Source organism: Pseudopodoces humilis, chromosome 2, assembly GCF_049639895.1.
Source record: "Pseudopodoces humilis isolate 2021_Gansu_Grassland_sample_001 chromosome 2, ASM4963989v1, whole genome shotgun sequence".
Taxonomy (NCBI): Eukaryota; Metazoa; Chordata; class Aves; order Passeriformes; family Paridae; genus Pseudopodoces; species Pseudopodoces humilis.
Genome location: NC_142201.1, coordinates 61,125,553 through 61,153,421, shown reverse-complemented (window position 1 = coordinate 61,153,421; position 27,869 = coordinate 61,125,553). Strand labels below are relative to the sequence as shown.

General features: G+C 40.9%; 1 protein-coding gene across 2 annotated transcripts; it reads left to right on the top strand.

Moving 5' to 3' along the window:
* Positions 1-128: 128 nt before the first annotated feature.
* On the top strand, positions 129-27,334 carry HTR2A (5-hydroxytryptamine receptor 2A). Of its 2 annotated transcripts, XM_014260542.2 has the most exons (4): positions 129-2,175; positions 6,184-6,384; positions 22,352-23,151; positions 23,745-27,334. In XM_014260542.2, exons 1-4 carry the CDS (start codon positions 1,776-1,778, stop codon positions 23,745-23,747), a joined length of 1,404 nt encoding a protein of 467 aa, XP_014116017.2. In that variant the 5' UTR covers positions 129-1,775; the 3' UTR covers positions 23,748-27,334. The 2 variants fall into 2 exon arrangements, with proteins under 2 accessions (XP_014116017.2, XP_005516422.2); XM_005516365.3 differs by lacking the exon at positions 23,745-27,334 and having other exon boundaries at positions 22,352-23,615.
* Positions 27,335-27,869: the final 535 nt, after the last annotated feature.

Here is a 27,869-nt window from a genome sequence, read left to right as displayed (position 1 = left end):
CTTTTTTTAGGTGGCAAGTTGAAGAGTTGGCGATTTCTTCATGTGTGTCCCGGCAGCAGAGGTACAAGACAGAAGCAGCGTCAGGCTGTTTTGTTTCCCCTTTGCTCTATGCACACTTTGCTCTACAGAACTGCTTTATCTGGGACACCTGCTTGGGACAGGCTGCTGGAGTTAGCTGTTACATCCATCTCCTGACAAATGAATATGACATCAGAGTGACTTCAATTTTTTATAAATATCTAATGCCAATTTGATTCATACGTCAGCACAGCCCTGGAGTTAAAACTGAATGGGATTGAATATTATTCCTGCCTTTTAAGGCTGGTGGAATTTCCCCTCTTTATGGAAGAAACTTCTCACTTATATATTTCACTAGTATCTACCATCACAAGCCTTAGATTTTGTCTCTCTCAAGCCTGCATCCTGTAAATCCCTGTAATTGCATGCAGCTGTTTGTGAGCCATCCGCTGCAAATTGAAAGCATGCATTGAAAAAGCCCCGAGCAGAGAACCTCTAAAATAAGTGCTGAAAAAGCTGCTGATTTACCAAAAAGACCCTCTCTGCTCTGCCCTCCCCTGCCCTACTCTGCTGTCGCTACCTTGCAATTTATGACATCCAGAGAGTGGGAGGTCTGACAATCCGAACAAGGAAGCAAGGAGGAAGAAATTCCATTCCTGTTGCAATCAGTAATTCCTCCGTGGAGGCTGCTTTCTCGGGAGCGTGTGCGAGCGCTTTCTTTTGTGTCACTTCAAGAAGGGCTCTGATATTATTATTACTTTAAATATAGCTTGCCCTGGGGCGGGGAAATGCACAAGGAAAGAGCCGGCAAGCAGCCTATCTCTCAGAAGAAAAGAGCAAGCCTCGCAGTGCAGGAACTGGCTTCACTCAAGTGTGCAGTTTAGAAGTCAGAAAACTATTTGAATTAACACCATTGTGGAGGAGGCTGAAGAAAAAAGACACGGAACTGGCTAAACACAGAGAAGAACATGATAAACCAGGGTGCAAAGTGCATCTATTTGCAGTTTGAAAGTGGGCTCTGAAGTGCAATGTAAGTCTTCCTTAAATTGTATTCTTTTATAACAGTACCTAGTTGTTTAATTTCCATTCCAAAGACATGCTGGGCCAAAAGGTACAATTAGCTACAAAAATCAGCATGGAGCAGAATTTGTAGTCTCTGATATGAGGCTGAAAATGATTCTGAAATACAACAGAAGACAGAGACTATCAGCCATATTATGGAAGATGCACTAAAAATAAGAGCATATTTAATTATTTCAAGAGAAACATGCTGGATGGAATTATTAATCAACTTTCTTAATAGAGAAGCAAGAGCTTTGCTGTTTAATAAGGCAAGCTATTTTAATGCTGCTGTGTTTAAAATTGTGTGATTACAGTTACCAATAGCAATAAGATGTAGCTCCAGAGGGGAGTCCTAGTGGTTGCAAAAGTTTTATGTCTTTTATTTCTCCAACCTTTTTGCTCTATGAAGCCTCAAGTCCACATTCTGTATCCTACAGCCTGGTTTTACTTTTAAGCTGGATTTTCAATATATGCCAACACTGGGCTTCCTATGGAACTGAAAACAAAACATTTCAGCTTTCGGGGTAATTCTGGTATGTTTTTCTACATCACACTAGTGGCAAAAATACAGTCGACAAAAGATTGTGCTCCTTCAACTTCTGGCATGGAGAGTTGAGGAATATAATGCCCAATGGTGACAAAGGGTGATAATTTCCTGTTTTTCACAATTTATCTTTGTGGTTTTGGACTTAGCAATGGATATTCTTTGTGATGGAGAGAGCTCTGTGAACCCAACTGCAAACTCCTTCATACAAATAAATCACGAGAGAAGATTCTACAGAAATGTTTATGGAGCTGGAGAAATTAATATATCACATCTCTGCAACCTGACTGTGAACTCTGACAACCTAACCAATCTTTCATGCGAAAGTAACATGAGCCCACCGTGCTGCCCTTCGCAGAAAAACTGGCCGGCTTTGCTGACAGTGATAGTGATTGTTTTAACCATTGCTGGAAATATTCTTGTCATCATGGCTGTTTCACTGGAGAAAAAACTACAGAATGCCACTAACTATTTTCTAATGTCACTTGCAATAGCTGATATGCTGCTGGGTTTCTTTGTCATGCCTGTGTCCATGTTAACCATACTGTATGGTGAGTATTAGCTGTGTTACCTACTGCATGTATTGACAAGCCTTAAACATTGCATGCAATAACATCTTGTTGTTATTATGATTTCATTCTCTTACCACAGAAAATTGTTATCACTCCGTATAAGTTTAAATATGTCACTGGTTAATGGATGGAACAGGTGAAGTACTTGAATCTTTTATATTTCCAGCTACAGGCATTTTAAACACAGTCCATAATATTAGTTTATTACTCAGTTGTCAGGTGAATTTTCTCAAAGAGTATATGAAGATGCTTTGTTTTTTCTATTGCTTTCAGGCTTTTTCCCTGGCTCATAATTTTCATATTCCCAATGAGAATGTTGGGTCCTGCCAATTACTTTGCTCTGCAAATATGCACTGAAACACTAATGACTACTCTTAGATTCAAAATAGGCAGCCACCTCAATTATTTTTAATGAAGTAATACAAACGTGAAAAATTTTCTTATCACCAATACCCTGCTTAGGCATCTGCTTACTAGCAAATGCTGGAATAAATATTGCAGGGGTTAAAAAATGGATGGGCATTAATTCTGCCCGTTTTGTAACATTTACAAATGCAAAACTCTCGTTTCTTAAGAGAAGTTATTTAAGTTATTAATGACTCGCAGTTCATGCCCTTGCCGATGATTAATAGCAGATCCTTCTTCTCATTGTCACCACAATCATTTGCAGCACAGCTCACGCTGGAACAAGCAGCACCCTGTGTGTTCAGCACCAATTTCGTCAGGCTGTTACTGACCTGAAGTTCAGAAATTAGTCTTCCAGAGCTACAACTGAATTGCTACAGTTCAAAGAGAAGCTACTCATTGTCAGGAGGAAAGTGAGATTGTTTGGGAGGGTGTCTATTACTTCACTACTTTGGGACTTAAGGTCCAAACATGAGCCTGTGACTTAAGGGAGATTTAATCCAGAAAGCTGGAAGTTTATTTTCCATTTCCAGTATCTCTACAGAGATCGCCCCCAGTAGCATTTGCAATCTGCATTTGGCATCAGTGATGGTGCAACACTGTGATTTACCGTGTTAGTGTGTGATTACCTTTGGCTGGAGAAAGAAACAGCGTGAAACAGAAATTGTCCGATGGGTGAGATTTAAGTCGTGCGTGATTCCCTGAGACAAGCAACAGGGACTCCTGCTGGCCAGGCTCCGCTGCCGAGGGAAGAGACGCCGGCAATCGGTGTCTCGGGCGGGATTTGGGGCTGGATGCCTTTCCCTCCCGGGGGGAGCCGGAGCCCTCGTCCCGGGAAAGGCTGCGCCGCCCTCCTCGGCCGCGGCCGGGGCACAGGAGCGCCTGAAGGCGCAGGGGAGGAGCCGTGTTGGCTTTGCCTCCTCTCTCCCTGCTTCTTCCCTTGCAAGACCAGCAGTGGAAGCAGCATAACTTGGGGTAGAAAATCATCTGGTGGCACGCACTGGTACCAGGAGAACCATCTTGGTGTGGTACACCATCAGCCTCCAGGATGATCAGTGATGGAACGGAGGGAAACCTCCATTTCTACAGGAGCATCTTCTCAGCCACAACTGCTCAACTTCAGCCGCATCACCCTGTTGATAGTCTTGAGCTCAAACTGGAGGCTTTGCACACACCTGCTCTGCCAGGACACCTCCAAGGCTGTGGAACAGGAATGCTCCATGTTCACTGCAGCCCCTTGAAGGAGTATGGCAATTGCTTTGCTCAAAGGAGAGATAATCTTCTTGAGAGCTTAATAGCTACTGTGGGCAGTTCTGGTTTGGGTGCCCAGCCATGCCAGCCATGTGCCTGTGCCAGTCTGCACCCTTTGGGCTGGGCAGGGCTCTCCACCCCCCCAGCAGCCCCAGATTCTGCTGGAAAAGGCAGCACCCACTAAGTCCTGCCAAGGTGGATGTGTCTACAGAGCAGAAAACTTCCTGGAGGATGTTATGTACACCCTTGCTAAGGGTGCACCCTATTGCATCCAGAGTTTTCTCCTCTCATACACTTTCCCCTTTCTCAAATCTGTAGTCTCTAAGGGAGTTTATCTGCCAGATAGTGTTTTATCCCTGCCCCATCCTGGTTTATTGCAAAGATGAGAAGTCTAGAAGGATATGACAAATGTGTTCCCAAAGGTCACTAAAGCAAGAGAACAGATGTAAGTTGTCAAATGTAAAAACACTTTAACAGTTTTCCCTGTGTAAACTGGCCTGGCCTGACAGAGATGCTACTGGGAAGTCATGCCCCTGAAAGCCAGCCATCACATAACACAATCCAGGGAACAGATTGCCCAACAGAACACCAGAAAACATGATAAAATACATCCATAAATGCTGTATGGCTTGTCAGGGTCAGCTTATATTGCAGCAACCCAAGAACCCCAAGAAATTGGTCTCCTCAGTACTCACTGAGACTTAATGTAATTAGGCACAGACCCACCTTCTCTACCTCCCCTTCCATTCCTGCTGCTGCAAATTTTGTACTGTATCTCCAAAGGAGACAGGCACTCCCCAAAATACTAACATATTCTCACAATATGAGCTTTGGCATTGTCCCATGCCACACTATCATGGGCAGCTTGGGTAATATGCTCTAAATTAAATCACTACAAGATAAGAATCCTGATAACTGCAAAACTTGCTCCAATGAGAGCTATTAGTGGTTCCCTGCAGGAATAGAAGGGCTTTTGAATGTGGGTCCTGCAGGGCTTAGCCTGGTCTGCTCAGTACTGTTCTGAACAACCTGTCTAGTGTGTGGAGTGAGAGCTGACGCAGCTTTCCAAAAGCACCAAGCTGGGAGAGGTTACAAGCACTCAGAGGGACAGGATGAGAATCATCAACCAGAATCTGGACCCCTGAAGAGAAAGCCTGAAACAGAAAAATAACATTCAGTGAGGGTAAGTGCAAAGGTAAAGAAGAAATCTACTTCTGCTGGTGAAATTTGTCCAGGCTTCAAGAATGCTGAACTAGATCTGGCTGTCAAAACGAACCATGAGATAAACATGCTTCACTAGCATGATGTTTTCATACAAAAGGCACTTACCATTCCAGGTTGTATAGGTAAAGACATTGCCTTCTAGGTCCAGGAAGAAATCTTGCATTTCACTTAGCAGTCAGGAGGCCTCTGCAAGTGTACCAAGTCCTATGTTAGTCGCTGAACGATATACAAGAAGCAGATAAATTAAACAGATTCCAGGGCAGAACAGGAAGAAGGAAAAAGGTTTTTAAAGCATGATCTGTAAGAAAAAGTGCTATGCTTTTCTTAGGTTGGAAGACAAAACAATAAACACAAAACTAGGCAAGCCATGATAGCCATCTCCCAACATCTTTGAGAAAGGAAAGCAACCAATTAATCTTCATAGGTAGCGGAGAGAACAAGGAAAAAGTAGGGGCTTAATTTGCAACAAAGAAGCTGTAGGTTGGATATCGGTGAACACTAATGCATATGCTTTGGATTGCATTCCCTGGAGGAGTCTATCAATATTCACTGGCAGTGGGAATATACTTATTTAGGTATGTGGTAAAGGCTTAAAGACAGGTGAGATAAATATCACTGGTATGCAACAAAATAATTTTTCTTCTTCACCTTCCATTAAATCCAAAGTTTTACTTTCAGAATTAACGCAGCTTTGCATATCAGCAGGTGTTGATAATGCAGTAATTATGTGGATAAAAAGTCCTAAAGCAAAACTGAGAACTTGCAGATTTACAATGACAAAATTGCCTCTCTTTTCATAGATTTTCTGCCAAAAATGTTTAATCATAGCACCAAGCACTAGCATTATGCAAACAGAATTAAAAAGAAAAAACATATGCTGCCTGTAGCCTGGGAAAGAAGCAGAGTTAACCCCAAAAGCTACAGTTAGAAGGCTGCAAACAAATATAAATATTTTCTTAAAACAGTGTCAGGCAGCTTCTAAATGTATCACTTACTACAACTTAGTACTTACTACTACCCTCTTAGAAGGATGTATGCACTAAGACACGTGTCACAACAAAAGATCTATGCCACATCTTTAGCTGATGCCAACTTTGTCTTGTGCAGGATACGAATGGCCTCTACCTAGAAAGCTCTGTGCCATTTGGATCTACTTGGACGTGCTCTTCTCCACGGCGTCCATCATGCACCTCTGTGCCATCTCACTGGATCGCTACATTGCCATCCGAAACCCCATCCACCACAGCCGCTTTAACTCAAGAACGAAGGCTTTTGCCAAAATAATTGCTGTTTGGACCATATCAGTTGGTAAGTGAGGCAGTATTTCAGCATGTAATTTCAGATTTCCAGCTTTTGAGAGGATTTGACATATATACTGCAGTCTAAAACTTTATCCTCTGCCTGCAGTATTTTGCTTTCCAGTATAAGAAGTGCTGTAGTGTAGTAATTATGTAATGGAAATCAACGACAATGGGAAATGGAGAATGGAGCAGCACTGAAAGAATATACATCAGTGATAGCATGACTGTATTCAAGTTTATTTTAAAGATGTGCTGATTTCCCATATTGATGCTCCATCATTATCTAAACATCTGAAAAAAAAATGTACTGACTGAAAAAAGTATTTCCTTGTTTTATGCAAGCCAGTTGTTCACAATTTCTTATTTGAGTAATTTGCTTAGAGATTTTTCTCATGGGTAGATTTTCTCTGCCTTTCTCAGTGTGTATGGTGGGGAATTTATGCATCCTGTTTAGGATACAACAGACACTGTGTACAGTGAGAATGAGAGGAGTCTGTCCAGAGGACAGTTCAGAGTTACAGGCTAAAATAGGTGTTCTGGATGACCCAGTATACAAATCTCTTTTTGCACTGGCAAAACCCAGAGCCTTGAAACTAGGCAGGGGACCACTGATCTTTCATTCCCATGGTGGCAGCATGTCCAAAGCAGTTTTATGGCAGGTAGTTGGGAGATTTTGGTGTCTGATGCCTTCAGGAATTTCCTCACAATTTCCACCTGGGGTGGAAGTTCTCAAGTTCTTTGAAAACACAGTTCCCTTTCAGTGCTTGTGGTTTTGTAGGCCCTTGAGCATTGGCAGCTCACTTATTCAGAGGCAGGAAAAAGTCACTCTTTTGCCCTGGAAGAGATGTGATCTGTCAGCAAACAAGGCCAATTAGCTCTTTCCCTGGCTAATACTAATTATTGCAAGTGGTAACTGTGATCCCTTACCACTCTTCCCAGAGGAGGGAAAGGAGATGATGTCTAACATGCTGCCAGCCTGGCATTCTAAATCATCTACTGACCTCCCTCTTGATCCTGGCCCACAGTCTGAGAAAAAGCAGTCTAGGATTGTTAGGATTTAAAATAGCTGTATCTTCCGCTGCACAGCAAGAAATCGTGGGAGTCTTCACTCAGCAGCAGGATGGTTTTGCATTCTCCATGACCTGATGAGGTTCAACAGCATCTGGCTCTGGGGTGCATTCAGCTGATCAGATGTAAATGTCTAGCACAGGTCAGGTGAGCTCCACCCTAAAAATACCTACTCTCAACTATAAAGGAAGGTTATAGCAACTCAGATGTAGATGTCTTCATCTTGTCTCTTCTACAGTCACATTTTTTTAATCTAGTAAAAAACATATTACCTACTCTGTCCAGTTTTTCCAATTTTTGAAACTGGTAAGTGCAAGTATTTTCAGTGCATTTCTCTATATACCATAAATAAGTCAAGCATTCTTTAAAATTGCACATACTGTGTTTGTCTGCACTTGTGTTTGGTGCCTCGTGCTTAGTGTGTGTGAAACTGCTGTCCTTTTTGAACACAAATTCACAGAATGATCAGAATGACCACTCCAGAGGCAAACCAGGGGTCCACTCTGCTCAGCACATTTTCTCAGAAAGGTGTTTACTGACACAGTATCTGAGTTAGCTCACTATTAAATGGAATCCAGAAAAAAGTGTTATTTTAGCTCTATTAGCTAGAACACGATTTATAACCTGTAGCAGGAGGTTTATTTCCTTGATAGCCTGATATTTTGTTTCAAAAGTTATGGCTTTTCTTTGCAGTAATAACTAGTAACATATTCATTGTAAAATCACCTTTTCTGCTCTCTGGAGAAACTGTCTTCTAACAGTGAAGAGATGAGTCACAGATGTTACTTGTTATTATTATGGCAAGGGATAGCAATGTGGTCCCTATTTATATAACTCTGAAAAATACAGCTCCGTATTTTATTGGAAACCATTCAAGTGTGGCATGAGTGAAGAGGACACAGTCCTGCTTTACTGCAGCTGGATAAGGTCATGTGTAAGGGAACAGTGGATGCCAGGAAAATAGGAAGGATTATAGGGTTACTCCATCTCATTCATACACTTTGTGTCACCAAAACAGTGAGAAGGTTAAATAGGTACAAATTAACGTCGGCAAGCACATAGATGGGCAGGAATAAAATGATTCTTGGCTGGTTTCTAGTCTCATGGGGAGACCAGCTGAAGGAAGACTGGCTGGTTTCCAGCCTGGCAACAAGCTATGGCAAATGGGATGTGCTCCAGAGGACAGATAACAAAGAAAACACATAGGAAGGAGCTATAAGATGAGCTGACTGATGAGCCAGTCACTGCCAGGCTGGACTAAGTTTGCAAAATGTGTCAAATGCCAGTATTATAAGGAATCTTGACAGATCCCAGATCACCCATGCAACCTGCTGTTAGGCAGTCATCAACCCTTATCCTCCTGATCTGCCACCATCCAGCTAAGAATACGTAGGGAATGGGTTTCTGAGGGTGCTTTCTATATCACTTACTAACAGGAAATGCTTTCTGGACAAAGAGGTGCTCCATGTATGATTACCAGTCTCCAGGCCCTCAGTGCTACTTAGAATGATAGGGCTACAAATGATTTAACTCTTTGCATTTCCACTCAGCGGGGGCTGAGAGCTCTCACTGGGATGAGTGAGGTGGGGATGGTGAGACACTGGCATAGATTGCCCAGAGATGCTGTGGATGTCCCATCCCTGGAAGTGCTCAAGGCCAGGTTGGATGGGGCTCTGAGCAACCTGGTCCAGTGGAAGGTGTCCCTACCTGTGGCAGGGTAGTTGGAACGAGATGATCTTGGAGGTCCTTTCCAACCCAAACCATTCTACGATATCTGGCACAGGCAGAGCTGGGGTTGCGCACAACACACCCTCCACAGCACCTGGTGTGGCTACTACCTCACTTACAGATTCAGACCCAAGGTTTTGCTCTCCAACCTCAGAGAGATACCCTTTGACTTCCCCATATTCCTATAGTTTGCAGCTGAGCTCTCATGGAGTATGAGATGGAGGGTAAAAAGCAAGAGAAAGAAATGAAAGATGTTATGTTCCCCTGTGCAGATGTTGATTTTAGCAGAGGAAGAGGGGGGAAACAGCCAACAGTTGTGTGCTGGCAGCACATTTAATCAGTTCCACTGACCATGCAAACAGCTCAGGCTGGACTGAACAGCACTGATGAACATGCAGGGCTGTCAGATGCTGCCTTCCACCACCCTCAATATGGAAACAAACTGTTTAATCTTACCACTTGTCTTTCAACCTTCTGCCTTTTAACTTATCCTTTTTCCACCAGAGGATCTTTCTTCTAATGCCATTAGAATTTAATTTCACTAACAGCCTTTGACTGTTAAAAAAACAGACAAAAAAATTTGTAAGGGATTTCTGGAAATCCAGGAACATTATATCAGCTGGATTACCTTTATTCACCTGATAACTGACTGCTGCAAATACTTGTAGCTGATTTGTGGGACCTGATGAAGCTCTTCTAGTGCTTCCCAACCTGCCTAGACTATAACTAAATTTGTAATTTGTAATTTTCCTTTTATTCACTAAATACACAAATATATTCAGTCAATTTTAACCAAAGGCAATCAGTGATCTTCCTTCCATTGGCTTCAGTGTCACATGGAACATTTAAAACACAGCAGAAAAAAAGCACAGATAGCTTAATTTACTTGACTCCTGAAATCTTGATTTTCTCAGTTTAAAAAATGTAAATTGTGCTAACATTTGTTTTTGCATTTAGTGGAAGAAGAGCATTTAGCCAGAAGCCTTTGTTTCACTAGTCCATGTAATGCCACAGGCAATTGGTTTAAAATAGATTCTAATTACTGTAACAGACTCTAATCGTGTCTTTAATTCTTAAATCATCCCGTATGCACAGTGGCTAGATAATTAGATTATTTGTAGCTGTTGAAGGCAAAAGCTCATTAAATGCTGAAAATTATTCTATTTGTTTTAAAGCACAGAGGTCATTATTGAGAACAGGTGTAAAAAGCCAAAGGATTTCCTCCTGCTGGGAAAAAAAGGAGTATTTTGAATAGAATTGGAATCTATGGAATTGTAAATAGAGCCTATTCTGAAAAATACATGCAAAATACCTTTGAGTCCTAAATGGGCCTAACAAATGCGTTGCTCTGCAAGAGGCCAACAGCACATCATTCCGTCCTTGAAAGGGTAACATAAAAGAATTACAGGCATGAATGTTAAGTCCTTATATATAACATTCCTCAGTTCTTATTTCTCTCTATTCTTCTGTTAATGGTCTAAGTAATGTGAAGTCTGATGAAGCCCAAGCAGTCTAAGCTGAGTTTTTCTCTTATCATTTCTCATTGAGCCTACACATCTGTTCACTGCCTTCAGGCACGCCCCAGTCACTAACAACTTAGACTTATTCAGTACTTTTCATGCAGAAAAAAAAAAGCCCAACATGGATCTGGATGTAGCTGGTAAAGTACCTCCCCACCACATAACTCTAAAATTTTGTCATTGCTTTTGAGGCTTCAAAAATGAGAAATACTGCAGCATATGAAGCAACGTTCTGCAAAGTGTGGGGTGAAGTCAGCTCCAGGTGTACAAATCAAGCCCAGTGCAACTGAGCCCTCAGCTAATTTGGCAGTGTGACATTTTATGCTGACACAGAGGCTTACACCTCCTTCACAGGCAGCCTGCAATTTCTCTGCATGACTTCTTGCTGCCTTACAGCATATGAAGGGCCAGGGAAGCAGCAGGGATTGGGAGAGTTCAATCACCGGTGTCTCTGGATTGTGTTTTGCTGACAGCTTTGGTCTCCTTAGGCTCAGTCTTCTTTCTGTCAAGGACACCTTTCATTTGAAAATCCCTTTACAGTTTTCAAAAGGCATAAACAGCTAATAAACTGCAGGCTGGGAGTCCCCGTCCTGAATCTACTACACATCCATTTCTTCCAGGTGTCATAATTTGCCATTTCAGTCAAGTCTAATTTACAGATGCCTTGGCATAGGAAAAGATCATTTGTTAAAACATGGAATACACTGCCAATATATATAAAATTGCCAATAATTACACACTAAACTGTGCTCTGGCAATATAGATTTAAAGCTTAGCACCTCAATTTGGAAGTGCTGAAGCTAAACTTAAAACACATACTCTTTCCCATCTAGTCATTCACTCTGCTTCCATTTCCTCTTTTGAAGACTTGACTTTGCATTCTTAGCAGTTTTTTATAATCATTTCCCTAGGGAACATTTGCTTTATTTTTATCATACTCGTGAAACCGTCTCTCAGAGACTGAACATACTGTTTGCTCACTCCTGCTACAGGATCTCAGGGGCAAACTTTGTAGGTTTTGTGTTTGGACAACCGTGGGACCTTTACCATTTTTGGATGTAGATGATGTCATAAAAATAAAATGAAGTTGTAAAAAATTGTTTCACAACATATAGAGAAATTTGCATCAATTATAATGAAGGGTGTTGGCATGAAATTTCATTAATAAAGTATTAGAGCTTCAGAACCACCTCAGAAATAGAATATTCATTGTGTTCATTCATAGAGACACAACGTATGAGGCTCAGTAGTCAGCAACATTTACATCAGTAGAAAGTTCATTGCCACACTAATGACTCCTACAGTAGTGACAACTAATGAGAACCAGCCCTTCACATGCAGGTTGTGTAGGGGGAAGGTAATGCTCGGTTCCACAGAAAAGGAACATTCAGCGCTGTCATGCGCATTTCTGAGTTGACTAGCACATGTATTCTGGTCATGAGGCATTATTTAAGATGGTTCTGAGAAAGACACATAAATATCCTATTTACTTTGATATAAATTACCCCCATATTTCCCATGTAACAGAACACTTTGCTTGATTTGTTTTTTCCCAGAAGAGTGAACACATCCATCAGACCATCAGCCTACCACACATATCTCCCTCCCATAACTGTGAAGGTTTAAAAATCTTGCACTTTGAACTTGTAGATGTTTGTTCCTCTGACAAGGAGGTGTTACTAACATTATACTTTTCTTTGTGGATAAAGAGTGCTTAAAGGAATGTTTAAGATTGAACTGCTTTCTAAATTCTCCAAATTTGGAAACACAGAGATAAAGAAATGAGACACATGAAACGCATGAGACATATGCAACCCATAGGAACACATTTTCAAACCAAAGAAATGAGCAAGCCAGCATTCATCTGGATGGAGGAGAATATATTATACCAGTAAATATGTGTCATCAAAGGAAGAATAATTATTATGTATATATTTATCATGTTCTTTGGGTAATTACATCAGGATGAGATGAAGGGTTTTGCCTATGAAAAAGGCACACACTCATTTTGTGAGCACTCCTTTTGCAAGAAGCAATCTGCTTTTCAAGTGAAAAAAAGGAATGAGGGATGGTCATGACATTGTGTCATTTCTTTCTTCTTTGGTTTTATTTTTAAAGGCAAGTTATAAAGAGTAGAGCTGTATTTTCAATAGCAAAGAACCTGCTTAGTCAAGGTGCTGATGAAAGAGTTAGTTGTCTTTTTTAAAAACAACTCTTTTCTTTGTTCTGAAGACCATAAGGACCATGTTCTTCTTCCTCTTGAAGCTACCAGCAAAGAAGCATCAAGTTCATTTGGACCAGGCCTGTCCTATTATGAGGGTTTTTTAAATGAATAAGTGGGTGCCAATATGACCTAGAATCGTCAGTCTCTTTTTGTACATCAGAGTAAATAGAATATTTTAAGAAAAAAAAGCAGCATCTCCAGTCAGAGGAGCTGGATTTCTGCATAGAAAATGCCCCATGCAATACAAATGAGAACAAAATAAGTGTACAAGGAATTATGTTTGGATTCATAAATTTTGTCATCTGTACACTGTGGCTGCATTTAGCCACCTTCTAAATTAAAAATGGTGCTGCTAAAGTAGCACTGTGTTGCATAAAAGAAAATGTCAAGAAAAGAGAAAATTTCATTCATTTTAAAATTATACAGAACAATTTCACAAGTTCCTTTATTATATTTGACTTAAGCCTGATGTTGTGTTTTATGACATTAAGAAAGGTTAATGTATCACAGAATTCTTTAAAATATAAGCCTTACATTTATATTTATCAGCAGGAACATTGCAAACTATTGAACACTCAGGCTGCAATTAACTTTCCCCACACATTACCTGGCCTGTGCCATTGCCATACCTTCTAAGCAGAAGCCCAGCTAATAAAAGTCAAGGGTTTTGTCAGAACTGCAACAAATTATTCCTAATTACCTGAGACAAATTTAGAAACACCTGTCAGGTGATTTTGTCTATGATGTCCTCCAGGGTCATTGATGGAAAATAGCTTGTTGAGCTCCTGAATGCAGAAGCATTCAGGAGAATATTGTGATGTCCTGAAAGCAGGCTGTAGCATTGTGATAAAGGCTTTCTTTTCTGCCTGATCAAAATTGGAATCTGTGTATTTCACAGTATTCAGTCCTGCCTTTATGTTGGAAATAAATCACACCCACTGGGAAGACTTATTTCCTTTTGGCAGAACATAGCCCTTGTTACAATTTTTTGTATTTGATCTGAATTTTGAAATGTCAAATTGACCACTATTGCCAGGATCATAGACTGAGCTGAACTGTGAGTATCCTGAGAGAAAAACTGTGATTTTAGGTCCCAGGTGCACTGAGCAAGCAGTGCAAATTTCCCCTTACAAGCACAGAAATACTCAGAAGTTTTGGATTGAAAGTTCCTCAGTTAAATCCAGCCCTGCCTTGCATACTACTGCAGGACGTGAGAAGGTCACTCCTGCATTTCTTGTTGCAAGGACAGTTCATTTATTTATTTTTCATTTGCAAGGTGCTTTGTGACATTTAACAGAAAGATAAGCCTAGGGATCATGCTGTATCAGCCACAAAGACACCAGTAGATGGGAAATATGGGCAGACACAATCCCTTCAGATATGCTTTTTAATAATCCCTTTTTTTCTCTTCTTCAACCCTGTTATCTTGTAAATGTGACCAGGGCACTGACTGGTCTAACAGTTCAGTCAGGGTGAAGGGCATTAGCTGCAGAGTGGACAGTGAAACATAAAGCACAGGATCCTGACTCATCATCTTCAGACCTGTGCAGGTCTCTAAGCTGCTTCTTATTCTGTTTTTCCTTCCAAATTATCCATCACATCAGGACATCTATCCCTATAACTGTCAAGCCACTGCAGCAGTTTCCTTGTATAAATAGTAGGAAGCTGATAATTTGCTTATTAAGCAGCTTCTGCAAGCAACCACAAAAGGAGGCATGGAGAAACAACTGGGACATGGTCTGAGGTATAGAAAATCCAGAAGAATTACAGTTTTTGTCATCTGTGCCCTTCAGATGGAGTGTGAAATTATTGTAAAAAATAATTTAAAAATTTATCTGATAGCTACATTCAGTGTCCTTTTAAACTACACAATGAGGCCAAGTAGCACTGCTGAAGAAATCTCAGAGATACTAACAGAAATCTCTATTCAGTTCAGTGGAAGATTAAGGCAGAGTTAAGTAAATTATCAGCATTCAACAAATCACACCATGTGATAATTAAAAGACAGAGATATAAAAACTGGGATATTAGGGGATCTTGTCACTTAGACTACTCTTGGAGGCATCACATTATCTTCTTATGGTAGTGTAATATCTAAGATCTTTCCATAATCTCTAGATTATTGCTTCTATAAGTATTTTTTTAAGCATTACTGTGTGTATAGCATGTATAGCTCATAATAAATTAGCCCGAAGGATCCTTTAGGAGCTTCACAGCTAAAAAGACAAACTGGTAACATCTGATCTAGAAAGATTCTGTAAAAAAGGTATGGTATTTCTTTCTTCTCAAAACACTATTATCCCCAAATCTGCTCTCCTAGGGGCCTGAACAGTGAACAATGTGAGGCCATCTGACATGGAACACAGGTTATATGCTAAACAGAGGAGGTACCACAGGTGGCTGGAGCTGATTTTACACAAGGCTCTTTCCCTTTGCAAATTAACATACTTACCGTGGCCAGTGCCTACCATAAATTTGTAACTTCTTTTGAGTTTCAAATTACACTGTTGCTACCGGGAGCTTATAAGCACCAATGCAACATAAACAATATTAATTGTGTGTGCAGAAAGAAAAAAGGTGTTTGACCCGCTCTGCTGCATTTTGTTGAGCCACAGAAGCAGCAGCTTTAAACAGAAGGAGAAGAACCTAGTCCCCCTGTGCAGTGATAGGCTGTAGACCTGTGGAGCTCCTTGAAAATTTTCAGACTAAACATTAGCTCTTTATTGTAAGGGCAGTCACTTCTCATCACTTACAATCACCATGGATGAAGGGGTTATACAGCCAATGTCCCCTGGAGGAGCACATCAAGCCCAGCTCCCTTCCAGCTCCCAAATGGCAGCAGAATTGTAGCTGCTGTCCACCTTGGACTTGGGCTTTACTCAGCCAGCATCCTCCAGACAAGTGGCTTCCTCACCTTTCTTTATTTATTTCTAGCTGTTTGATAAGTGTGGACTCCTCTCTGCCCTTTAGTGACTGGGTAACCATCTTAGAGAGAGAGATAACAACTTCTTTCAATTGGAGATCTCTGTGAGAAGCCAAAAGACACCTTGGAAGAAGCCTCTGTCCGAATCAAAAATAATGTCACTAGTTGAAAAGCAAACACTGCATTGGGGAATAGGCTCCACTGGAAACTGCAATGCAAAAGGTTGTATCTTCCTCAAACATCCAGAAGGCCTGAAAAAATCCAACAAGAAAATTAGAGGAAATAGAGAATAAACAAGTCCTGCAGCAAAACCAACAAAGAATTTGAGGAGTGCATAGGCAGGAAAAGCACTTAAAGCCAAAAGCAAAGAAACTGTTTCCTGCTGTTGGATTCTTGCTACCTTTAGGAAATAGGGCTGTATGCACATTTTGAGGAGTATATCAAAGCAGAACGTGACTCCATCAGCAGCTTCCTCTCTCAAAACTCATCTCACTCTGAAGCCCAGGGTTTCTAAACAGTTGGGTCAAAAAGGGGCACCTGTCCTTCATTTCTTGCACTTGTCCTCTAATCCTTTTAATAGCTATTTATTATCACAGTTCTACAAATTAATTTGGAGACACATATCTCAGTTCTTATTAAGAAATAGGCTTCAGGACTGAGGACATAAATGAGAAACATATTAGAAAACAGACTTCTCCAATTTTGTTTTTATATTTATGATATAAATTATCATTTACCATATTTTTCACACATAAAAAGAATTGAATGTATCTCCTGCTAGGCTAAATAATAGGTTTCCTTAGAGATTTTCTGAGCTGTCAAGAACAAAGCCATTTCAAAATTAATAGAATTATCCAGCTGTTACCTGGCACCCCCTCTATGTGACATTAAATTTGTTTTCCTTTCACTTGTATTAAATAGAACATGTGTGACCAAATAAAGTGTTCCAAGGGAAAGACACAGAAAACCAGCTCCATGTGTACCCTTGAATAAAAAACTAAATTTGGTCTACCAGCAGTTATAAGAAAAATGCCTGGACCCACTCTAGTTCCATTCCTGTGAGTACAGCCTCTTGGGATGCAGAAAGGAGATAAGGCTCCCCCAGCACTGAGACTCACTTAGCTCTTGAGGAAATCCATCTGAAAACAAATATTATGTGGGGATTTGTAAGAGAAAGCTCCTCATCTGCTTCTGCCTTTGCCAACACATGTACCTACTAGCAGGGAAGAATTCTGTGCTGGTCTCACATGTGATAAGAAAGCCTAGCCCAAGACTTCGGGGACACTGTCTCACTGACTAGGGAAGGTGGAAGCTTTTTAACACTCATCATAACTAGATGCAGCCTCAGATGGTGGTTCCCAGTCCACACAGAGGTTTTCAACATCCCCTCTATCCCAGGTGGAAATTTCTGCTTCTGCACTGCCACCCACCAGCAACCTGCCTGCACTGGAAATATGGCTGGCACTACTCCCACAGCAACAAAATGATCACAGTGAAGGGCTTGTCATGACTGGAAAGGAGTCCATGGAGGGATAACATTTTCAGGTGCATGCAGAGAGCAGCTAAGTGTTTGCAGGTCCGGGGGAACAATGATGTAATGACAAAACAATGAAATGTAGTGATGTAACAACCATAATGGTGAGTGTCAAATGCCAAGCAGAGACATGAAGTAAGACTGAGCAGCTCCTCTGCAGATGTTTAAGTGGAAGTAACTTACTGCTAAACTCCAGCTCCTCATATAAGATCCAGACACATTGTCATCCCCCGTACTCAGAGGAGGACATAGTCCATGGTCCCCCTGCCACAAGTGGCTCACTGTGGCTTGTGTTCCTTGAGTAAACAAACATCCACCCATGGTAGCCCAAAGGAATAAATATTATTTTGCGTGGTTAATTAAGCAAAAAATATTGAAAATAATGCGATGGCAGTGTGCAACAAGGAGATTTTTATGCAACATGAGACTGAGAGTATGCATTGCTTGCCTTGGGATGTAGCAGATGAGTTACACATTGACATCTCTTTGCTGTTTGAATGTGTAGATGTACCAACAAAGGATATTTTCTGAGTACAAATAAGCACCAGATACCAGCATGGGCTTTTCTAAAGAAATTAGGCAGTATGGCCACACTAAGCTGCTTGAAGGACACACTGGCTTTCCCAAGCAGCAATCCCTTCAGAGGTCCCCAGTGTCACAGCACATCTTTGTGCAGTGGCCTGTGAGCTGGCCCATGACCCAGTACTTCTGAATCAGTGTGACTGCTAAGACCTGAGACGGGGAGAGTTTCTTGTTTTTCATGAGAAGGTGAACACAGGTGCCAAAGTTTTTGAGAAATTACATTTCTAAAAGGTAGTTCCTAACCCTTGGACATTTATTAAGGCACAAAATAATACTCATTTGTATTAAACAAAATTGAAATGGATATATGCGTGGTGAAAGCATGTGACTGATAGGTTCTGCTTAAAGGAGACTTCACTGAAAGAACCTTGACCTTATCAATTCACTTCCCTCTCCTTGCCTTCATCCCAAGTAACTCCAGTGTGCCACCCTACACGCACACTGTAAATTATAGCTTTGATTTATTGACAGTCTCAGCAGCTCAAGGCAGCTGCAAACCCCATATACCTCTCCAGTTAAACAAACTGGTTTTATATCTCTGAAGACAGCAATGTGTACCACCATACCAAGCTTTGTCAATTTCACCAGGCTTTTTTGAGAGAACAAAAAGGATGCCATTGCTTTACTTCTTAACCTTTGGTTTCAAGAGCCTTTTGTCATTCTGAAACTGTGCCCAAATTCTTGTGGTTTAATGCAGAATTTATTACTCATCTTTATTGTTTGGGATCTGTTGTGCAGTTTATTAAAATCCACAGTTTGAAGCAGCCACATGTGTATAAATGAAACCATATAAATAAGCCACCTTGTACCAGAGGAACATAATATTTAGGGCTTGTTCACAAGGGAAAATGTTCTAAGTGGGAATGTCAACTGGAAATGGAGTGGCTAATGTACCTTCAGCGCTTGAATGGATGCTCCTATTCTGTGCTGAATGCTTCCTTGTGCCTCAGATTAGTTCTTTTGAAAGCAAATTAAAATAAACCATAAAAAAGTCCTCAGGGGATACAAAGATTTTTTCCAGACTGACCTTGAGCTAGTGGGAGCATGAAATGGGCAGGGTGTGGAATAGCTGTTCTGTTACAGCCCTTCCAGGTTGTCTCCTCCAGACCTACTGCTGGCACATGCTTCACTTCCCAATTGTCCCTTTCTGGTAGCTCTGCATGATCCTTTCTTGTGAAGCTGATTTTCTTCTTATGGATGAATGCACAGGCACCATCTGTGCCTTAAACATCCAGTCACCAAGAGCAGGGAGCTGGAAAGCAAGGACAAGTAAACCAGCGAGTATACATCCAGGTGAATCATCCAGGTGAAACAGATCATTCATGTTCAACTTTTAAAGAATTAATTCAGTCAGTTGCAATAATGCTAATGCAACTTTAGGCCAAGTCTTTTTGTTATTTTTATAACAAAAAAGTAATAATTTTAGTATTGTTTGGTTTAGAGGACAAATTTGATCTTGACCAAATGTGACATGTGGGTGATATTCTTGGTCATATGTGATGATTCCCATTAAAATAGTGTATGTGAGTTGCACACGGAAGCTCCTTTAGGGACAATTTAAATATTACTGCCTTTGAATTTGGTCCCTGTGTCCTCATGGAATTTGCCATATTTATGCTGCAGAAATCAACCGTTGAGGGGGGACAAACCCTGTCCCTTTCAGGAGGGAAACAGTAAATTTAGTCCCTGCAGAGATATGAAAAGAGAAAATCAACTTTTGGACATTAACTTTTTCCATGCAGGAATGCCACAATATCATTTGGGGGATGCCCTGCATCAACTGAACTGTGGTTACACAAAAAAGCAGTTTACAGCTGTCAGAGCTCCCTGCCACCAAAGTGTGGTATCTCTGTTGTTTTCGAACTGTATACAGGCCACTTCCCCGCAGCTGTAGGGGAAAGATGTCTTGAATGGTCACTCAGAAAAACTTATGTGACTAGCAGTGCCTGCTACAGCTCTGCTGGTACAGCACTTTTGTGCTTGTTAAAGGAATGGCAAAAACATACAGGAACTTCTGCTACATGCTGAAGTTCATTTCCATTTTTTAAAGACAGAAATCTGGATTTAGACGCCAGTCTCCAGAAGCTGCTAAGAACAAAATAAAGCAATTGGGGAATTGTTCCTCTTGTTTCAGGTGAGAAGTTGTAACAGACTTTGGCCCTTTACTTGAAAAAGCTTGCAAATTATGCTAAAATTTTCCTCTTTCTAGCACTGCTGCCTCTGCTCCCATGCTTCCTCATGCAGCTGAACCATAAGGTAGTAATGAAAAGCATTTTTTTACTCTGTCAATACCATGGTTTATTTTATCTCTGAAGCTCACACTACGTCTTTGAATTAAATGAAAAAACAGCCTTGCTGTTATCAACACAGGGCAGAAGCAGACGGGAAACTTGTGGTATTGCTCTGACTAATGCTGTGTCTTCGTGCAGCTGGAGTATGATGCTGGGAGGTGCTGGATGCCTTCAGCACCCCTTCAACTCATCCAAAAAAAGAAAACTAACTTCAAAGCATTCCTCATTTCCCCGGAGTTGTTCAACATCCCAGATTACTCAGCCATGGCTGGATAGTTTGGCTTCTGATGGTGACCTCTTCTTCCGTGCTTTCAGAGAGACAGACTCAGACCTTTTTAGCCAGTAGACAGAAACACTGGAGGTTTCTGTCAGCTCAATTCAGGAACTTCCACACTGCAGAAGTTTGCATCTCACTCACTGGCTTCTCCTAGCCCAAGTTCAAGCATTTAGAACTTGTGCAGGAGAAACAGAAAGGGCAATACCACAGGCTCTCCACCAGCTTCTGCCCTGGGCAGATAAGAACAGCACTTTATTCTAAAGTGGCCTGAGGCAATGCCATGACTCAGTTCAAAGTTACAGACAAAATAAGCCACAGTGTTCCTAGAAAAAGAAAGATCTTTGTAGAAGCTCCAGAAGAACAAAAAGAATGAAGCACTTGAACAGAATAATGATCTAATATTATTATTACTGTGATTATTATTGTTTGGTATTGAGCCTGTACTCCACAGCCTTCCCCTAGGACTGGAGCTGTTATGCTGGGCACTGGATATGTGTGAAATGAAGTGACAGGCTATGCTTTTTAAAGGGCTCCCAGTTTAAGCAGCAGAGTGGGAAGAAGGGAAAGAAAGAGAGATAGAGAGATGTACCATTGAAATACAGATGTTTCAGGACTCGTCTGTGAACCAGTAAGAACACTCCTGGCATCCACTGAACAAAGTAGGGCACAACATCCTCACACCACAGGAAATTCTTCTCTAGTCAATGTTTTTATTTCACATAAGCTAAATACAGCAACTGGGATTTCTGTTCCAAAATGCAAACGGGACTGAAGCTCCCAGATTATGCTAACTTTCCACAGGAGTCAGGCTCCTCTCTGCTTTTATCTAAACAGGGCTGCATTATCACCCCCTGCTTCGCTCCACTTTTGCCATCTTCACAGCACATAATCTCTTTCATTGTCTGAACATGGCCTCTCTTGGAGAGACAGCATCCATTCGGAGGGGAAGAGACAAACACTGAAAAAAACCCCAAAACCAACAACCAAAGAAACAGCAGCGCTTTGATTTTACCTAGACTCTAGCAGCATTTGCAGAAATCCCTGAGGAAATGGCTGAGTAGGCTTGAAACAGACAGAGCAGTCCAAGGAGAATGGACTTTGTCACCTTGTCTTGCCATTCATGACAAGTCAAGGATGCATGCTCCAGGGGAAGACAAATTTTGCACAGCTGTGCAGAGAGAAGGTAACCTCTAGCAGCTGGAAACACAGTGAAAGGACTTTTGCAGTCCTACAGGATAAACTACACCTCAGGCTGCCTCCTGTCAGTGTCTCTCAGTGCTTAATTTGTTCCCATTGTTCATCTGGCTATTGCCACATAGAAAGTTGGGGTTTTTTAGCATTTAGCCTGTGTTGACTATGTGGAGATGACAGCAACAAAAGACAATGAAAGATTACTCTTAGACCTATCACAAAAAACTATCTTTCCTCCTAAAATTAGTATTTCCCAGCCTATTTAGAACCCATAACACTTTTAATCCTCTAATGAAAAACAGTCCAAGATCACTCTTATGCCACTCCAGAAAAGAAATACATAGCGTCATTTTGGCCATAGTTCATAAAATCCTTTGCCAAGGTGGCAGGGGCCAAGGAGCAAGTCTGGAGATCATTACAAGGGGCCCAAGATCCAAACCCATGCTTTTCTGGCTACCAGGTGTCATAGGACAGTTGGAAGGAAGCGAACGTGTTCTACCTATGGCTGAGGTAATGCGTATAGCTATGATCACCTCAGCCACAGGTAGAACACAGGTAGATGTTTGCTTCTTCTTGGAGGCTGGAAGTGTTTTTCATTATTGTTTTTAACCTCTTCTTTCTCTCATCCACCTTCAGGTATCTCCATGCCTGTACCTGTCTTTGGACTACAAGATGACTCCAAAGTATTTAAGAAAGACATTTTTAAGAAAGACATCTGCTTACTCGCAGATGAAAATTTTGTTCTAGTAGGTTCTTTTGTGGCATTCTTCATCCCTCTAACCATCATGGTAGTCACTTACTTTTTAACTATCAAGTCGCTGCAAAAGGAAGCTATGCTATGTGTGAATGACATTGGCCCTAAGACCAAGTTTACTTCATTCAGCTTCCTCCCTCAGAGTTCCCTGTCCTCAGAGAAACTCTTTCAGCGCTCCTTGAACAGAGATACAGGGACTTCAGGGAGGAGAACAATGCAATCCATCAGCAATGAGCAGAAGGCTTCCAAGGTCCTTGGCATTGTCTTCTTCCTGTTTGTTGTGATGTGGTGCCCATTTTTCATCACCAATGTGATGGCTGTTATTTGCAAGGAGTCATGCAAAGAAGAGGTCATTGGAGGGCTTCTTAACATATTTGTTTGGATTGGCTACCTTTCTTCAGCTGTCAACCCACTCGTGTACACGTTGTTCAACAAAACCTACCGCTCAGCTTTCTCTCGCTACATCCAGTGTCGCTACAAGGAGGAGAAGAAACCTTTCCAGCTGATTTTAGTGAACACTATCCCAGCACTTGCATATGACTCCAGCCAGCTCCAGCTAGCACAAATGAAGAGCTTGAAAAAAGAGGCGAAAATGATGGCTAAGGATTACTCGACGGTCACGATAGGAGCACATCGTTTAGATGGTACCTCCAAGAGAAGTATCGGCCCAGGGAACGAAAAGGTTAGTGGTGTGTGATGGTCAGCAGCTGCCATGACAACCACTGTGCGTGTGCTGAAAATTTCACCTGCTGTGAGAAGCTCTGATAGCTTAGGAAAATCAGCTGTGTCCAAGAGACCTTCCGACAACATCATATACTCCTCCCATTATCCTGTGGATGAAAAGCAGGGTTGAAAGGGTATCAAATGTGCAATTTTTTTTCATACAGTACTTTGGCTGTTTTAAGCACAGGCTTTATTAAACTTATTTTTTTAATATTCTAAAGAATATATTTCTTAAAGAAAAAAATGCAATTTCTGTATTATAATATGGGCTATGAAGAAACCTACACAATTCTTTTCTCTTTGCCAATGAAAGCTAAGCTGTCCTTTGATGTTCTTGCAGAGTAGGCTCCAGCTAGTTTGTCTTGCTACAATTGAGTTTTGTTATCATTAACTGAATGAGCACTTTATGGAATTTTAAATAAAATGACGGTTCATTTGCAAATATATATTTAAAATAAATCTTAAAGTATTAAACAAAATCTATTAAAACTGCTATAGATTAATTATATGGACATTTTGTTAACTGTTTTTATGCCATTTTTTCTTCCTCAGTAACCATCCTGAAATGTCCCTGGGCTTTTCTGCCATTTGTTCTGTATTTCAAATAAGCAATCTTCAAAGGTAAATTATACTTGAATAATCCTCTGTTTCTACCACCACTTGTAATTTTTATTTCAGGACTTGTAATTTATTTGCATTCAAAAATTTCATGTTCAGCTTAAAAATTGAAAATAATGTTTTCAAAATTATTTGTGTTAATTCCCTGCTCCCTCCCACTGCTGTTGACAGGGAGGGGAAGTGAGAGAACGGTGGAAAACCAGGCACAACATTGCTAAATAATTTTCAGCATCACTTCCAGATTCGTAACTCTGTACAATTCCAACAAAGTCTGGTTTAAGCAATGTCAGAGGAAGTTTTGCATGAGTAAAGCCTTCAGTAAAAGGTTGAAGCAGATCCTCTCTCATCATTTCTCTTTGGTTAAAAAAGGGCATTATGAAGAATGTTCTGGTTTTGGTTTAGGGCTTGTAAGGCCAGAATTATTAGAAAACTGTTAGTTGATAAAAATAGTTTTCCCTTGTTTCACTGTATTGCTGTTAAGGCAGATTGCTCAGGAATGGTCAGAAGATTGCACTACTAGGACTCAGCCTTAATGAAATATGTATGGGCAAATGGGGCTCACTTGAAAAATAACAGGATCTGTAAACAACACTGATTTCACCTGCATAGATCCAAGGGCAGGATACATTGCATAAAGAACATAAAATACATTACTTGACAGACATGCTTAGTCATGAAACTCCTTACTTTCAGGCATCATAGCCAACGTCACTAAGGCCAGTGGGACTTTGCTGAAGAGGAGAAATATAAATGCTGCATTCATGCAAAGCTTAAATCAAATAATTTGATTCATTCCATGAATTTTGCAGCCATAATCTTATGAGAACCAGGATGTATTCCAGTTTCTCTGGAAAAAACACTGCCCATCCAGAAGCAAAACCTCAATACCTTCATGTGTCCTTCTATTGAAGTTGTTCAGTTTTTACAGAGCAATTAAATTTCTACTAAGTCAAAGAAGGAGAAAGACAGAGAGAAACTGAACCTTTTTCTAGCCTACCAGGTGGGAGCCTTTGGAAGAAGGCCTTTTGCTTAAGATACTGATCTATGGCAGACAAGGGCTTAAAAGCTGGCTGGGTATTTGATTTCCAAGAAACTGATTTATTGTCATATAGATTGTATAACTAAATCTGCTAGTTTTACAAGTCCTTTCCTCTGACATGGGATAGGTAGGAGTCACTGTGCACTGACTGGTCACACAGAAGCTCTGCATGCACACGATGACACTGGCTCACCCCACAGACCTCAGCCTCCATGTCTGGGACAAAGTGTCATGCTGTAGCCCCACTCACAGTGATGATGCCATGCATGTCATCTATCACCTTGCAGACATTCATGGGTTTCCCCCCAAAACTGGTCATTTAGGATGAACTGACAAATCAAGTGGAATAAATGCTGTGCTCACCAGGTGCTTTAAATGCTCTCTCTGTCTCTGGGTACATTTGATCACCGCAGTCAAACTGAACAGCTTCAGCAGAAGCAAAAATGAGCTTACTGCTTCTACCTCCCTATGCACACATCCCTCTCCTACACAGCACTGTGTGAGGGATGTCACACTGGCAAAGAAGGGATTCCAGGGGGAATCTGCTAAATGCAGCTGAATATGAGGACTACCATAGTAGTAGGTGGGAGCAGTGATTTCCACTATTTCCATTAAGTTTGATATTGACCCTAAATCTGGCACTTTGAGCTAAGGACAATGTCCACGTTGTATCCCACAGGCCAGATGTTTCCACTCCACAACTGGGGTGATGGTTTTGAGGATTTGCTCTTGGAAACAGGTATCTCAGGGAATAAGCAGGCAGTAATAAAAGCAAAGGTATTTTGTGAGAAGAGGCCTGAGGCTCTAGATCTGCCATGAAACCAGATTGCCTTCATAGGATGAATATTGACAGGGGACTGAAGGTCTCTAAACCTGCATTTGAGGGGAAAGGAAACAAAAAGGCTCCTACCAGTGGAGGGAATTGCCACCTTTTTTTGCCATTTATGCCTGACCTGATGCAAGTTTCTCTGGCCTTGCAAAGGAAAGAAGTAAGTGGGACAGAAAGCTTGGGTCTCATCGCCCACTTCTGCCAGGAAGCAAAGCCCATCTGCATCCTGTATGATGTACATTGCACCCTGCACTTCACCGGAGCTCAGTTCCTCACAAGTCTCCTGAGGGTCTGGTTGCTGCTCTGCACAGTCTCTTTCACCAGCTCACAGCTGATAAACTGTTACTGAACATTCCACATTCAGTGCTTATGCTCTCCACTTACCGTCTGCGTTTTGCCCGTGTGGCAGAGCAGTTCAGCCCTCTGTTTCTCTTTCACTTCACCTTCTGTTCCTCGTTCACAATGTCCAATTGCTCAGGTTGCAAATACTGACAGGGAATGTTTCACTACAATCACAGAGGGTTTCAATTACTGGATTGAAGTTTCATTACAAGATGACTCTGAACAATCATTTTTTTCCCAGCTTATTAAAATAAAACCTATGTTTTGGACATAAGGGACTTGACAGCATTTAATTAATTGATAGCTGGAGAGAACATAACAATTTTTGCTTAGAAGCGGGGAAAACTGATGCCTGATGTTTTGATTCTGGAGTGCTCAGATAGATGGTATTATTGAGTGATCAGCAGTTTTTGCCTAAGAAGCCTCTCAAGGCCAAGAATGCACAGCAGATAAAGACCACTCTTTATGGACATTTTTGACAGCTTAGAAAAGCCTGATTCTGCCACCCTGCATCAAAATATTAACAGATTTTTGTGCAGTTTGCCTTAGTGAGGATGACGGAGTCAGGATATGAATTTGTTCTAGCTGCCATGCCAAATCTGCTAGAGGTTGTTCATCAGTAGACAGCAATTAATGGACTCATTATACTGCAGACAGATGACAAAGTTCATCTGTTTTAAACTAGGATTTACAGCACTTGGCCCATGCTTGGAATGAACACTATGGTTTAATATGACCATCTTCAGAGCAACATTTCCAGCTTCCAAAAAAATGTGTTTTCATTATGCATCAGACTAGAATGGAACTTTTTGTAATTTTTCAGGTTAAAATAAAAGAGAAGACATTCATACAGACTGGTTCAGAGGTTAGGGCCTTCCCCTACCTCACAGAAAAAGCATGCTGAGTCAGTCGGTCATATCTGCATCCAAAAAAAACACTTCATCTGAAAAAACTTTTCAGCATCAATTTTTCAAGTAGATTTACATTTTATTACTGTTAAGACTGCATCTGAAAAATGTCCAAAGACATGAAGCTCACCATGTATCTCCTAAGCTGGTGTGCATCCTTTTTACACTTCAGGGTAAAAATTCCTATGTCTCTATTCCATCCAGTCAACCAAGCACTGTACTTCTGTAATTATTGCCAGATGGTGAGATGCATTCTATTTTGAATACCTGTATGTTTGCTTATGTAAATACATAGAGAAAAAAAAATTGCTGTATTTTGTAATGTTAATGTAAAATGGTGTTTCAATGCTTTACTGTTCTGTCTGATCGCACTGCTAGTAAAGCAGATTAAAATATTCAAATGACATCAGTTGTTTTATAAACTGGAAGTTTGTCTTAAGTAGCTAATTTGGTTTGGTTTTATTTCTCCCATAAATATTCAGTACAATGTCTGCTGAAGGCTAAAGTAATTTTAAATATTTTGCCGGACAAAAAGAAAGAGCATGTTGCATAATTTAACTATCTCAGTAAACTGGTCCAAAATGAGTCATTGTAATAATTTTCTTTTTCTAAGGACAGCCATCCTTCTACTGAAGAGGTACTCTTTGGGTAAGTACATACAGCTTAATAATTTTCAGTCTCAGAAACAGTGTATTTGCAATAGTAGAATTAAATTAATTTTACTAAGAAGTAGAATTAGTAGATTAATAAGCTGTATTGGTTTGCATGGTACGGTTTCAGAAGTGAGGAAGCTACGGAAGTGGGTTCTGTGAGATGCTTCCAGAAGTTTTGCCCATATCTGACAGATCCAATGCCAGCCAGCTCCAGGATGGATGAACCTCTGACCAAAGCCAAGCTCATCAGCCGCCACTATGGTGCCAGTGGGACAATAGATTGAAGAA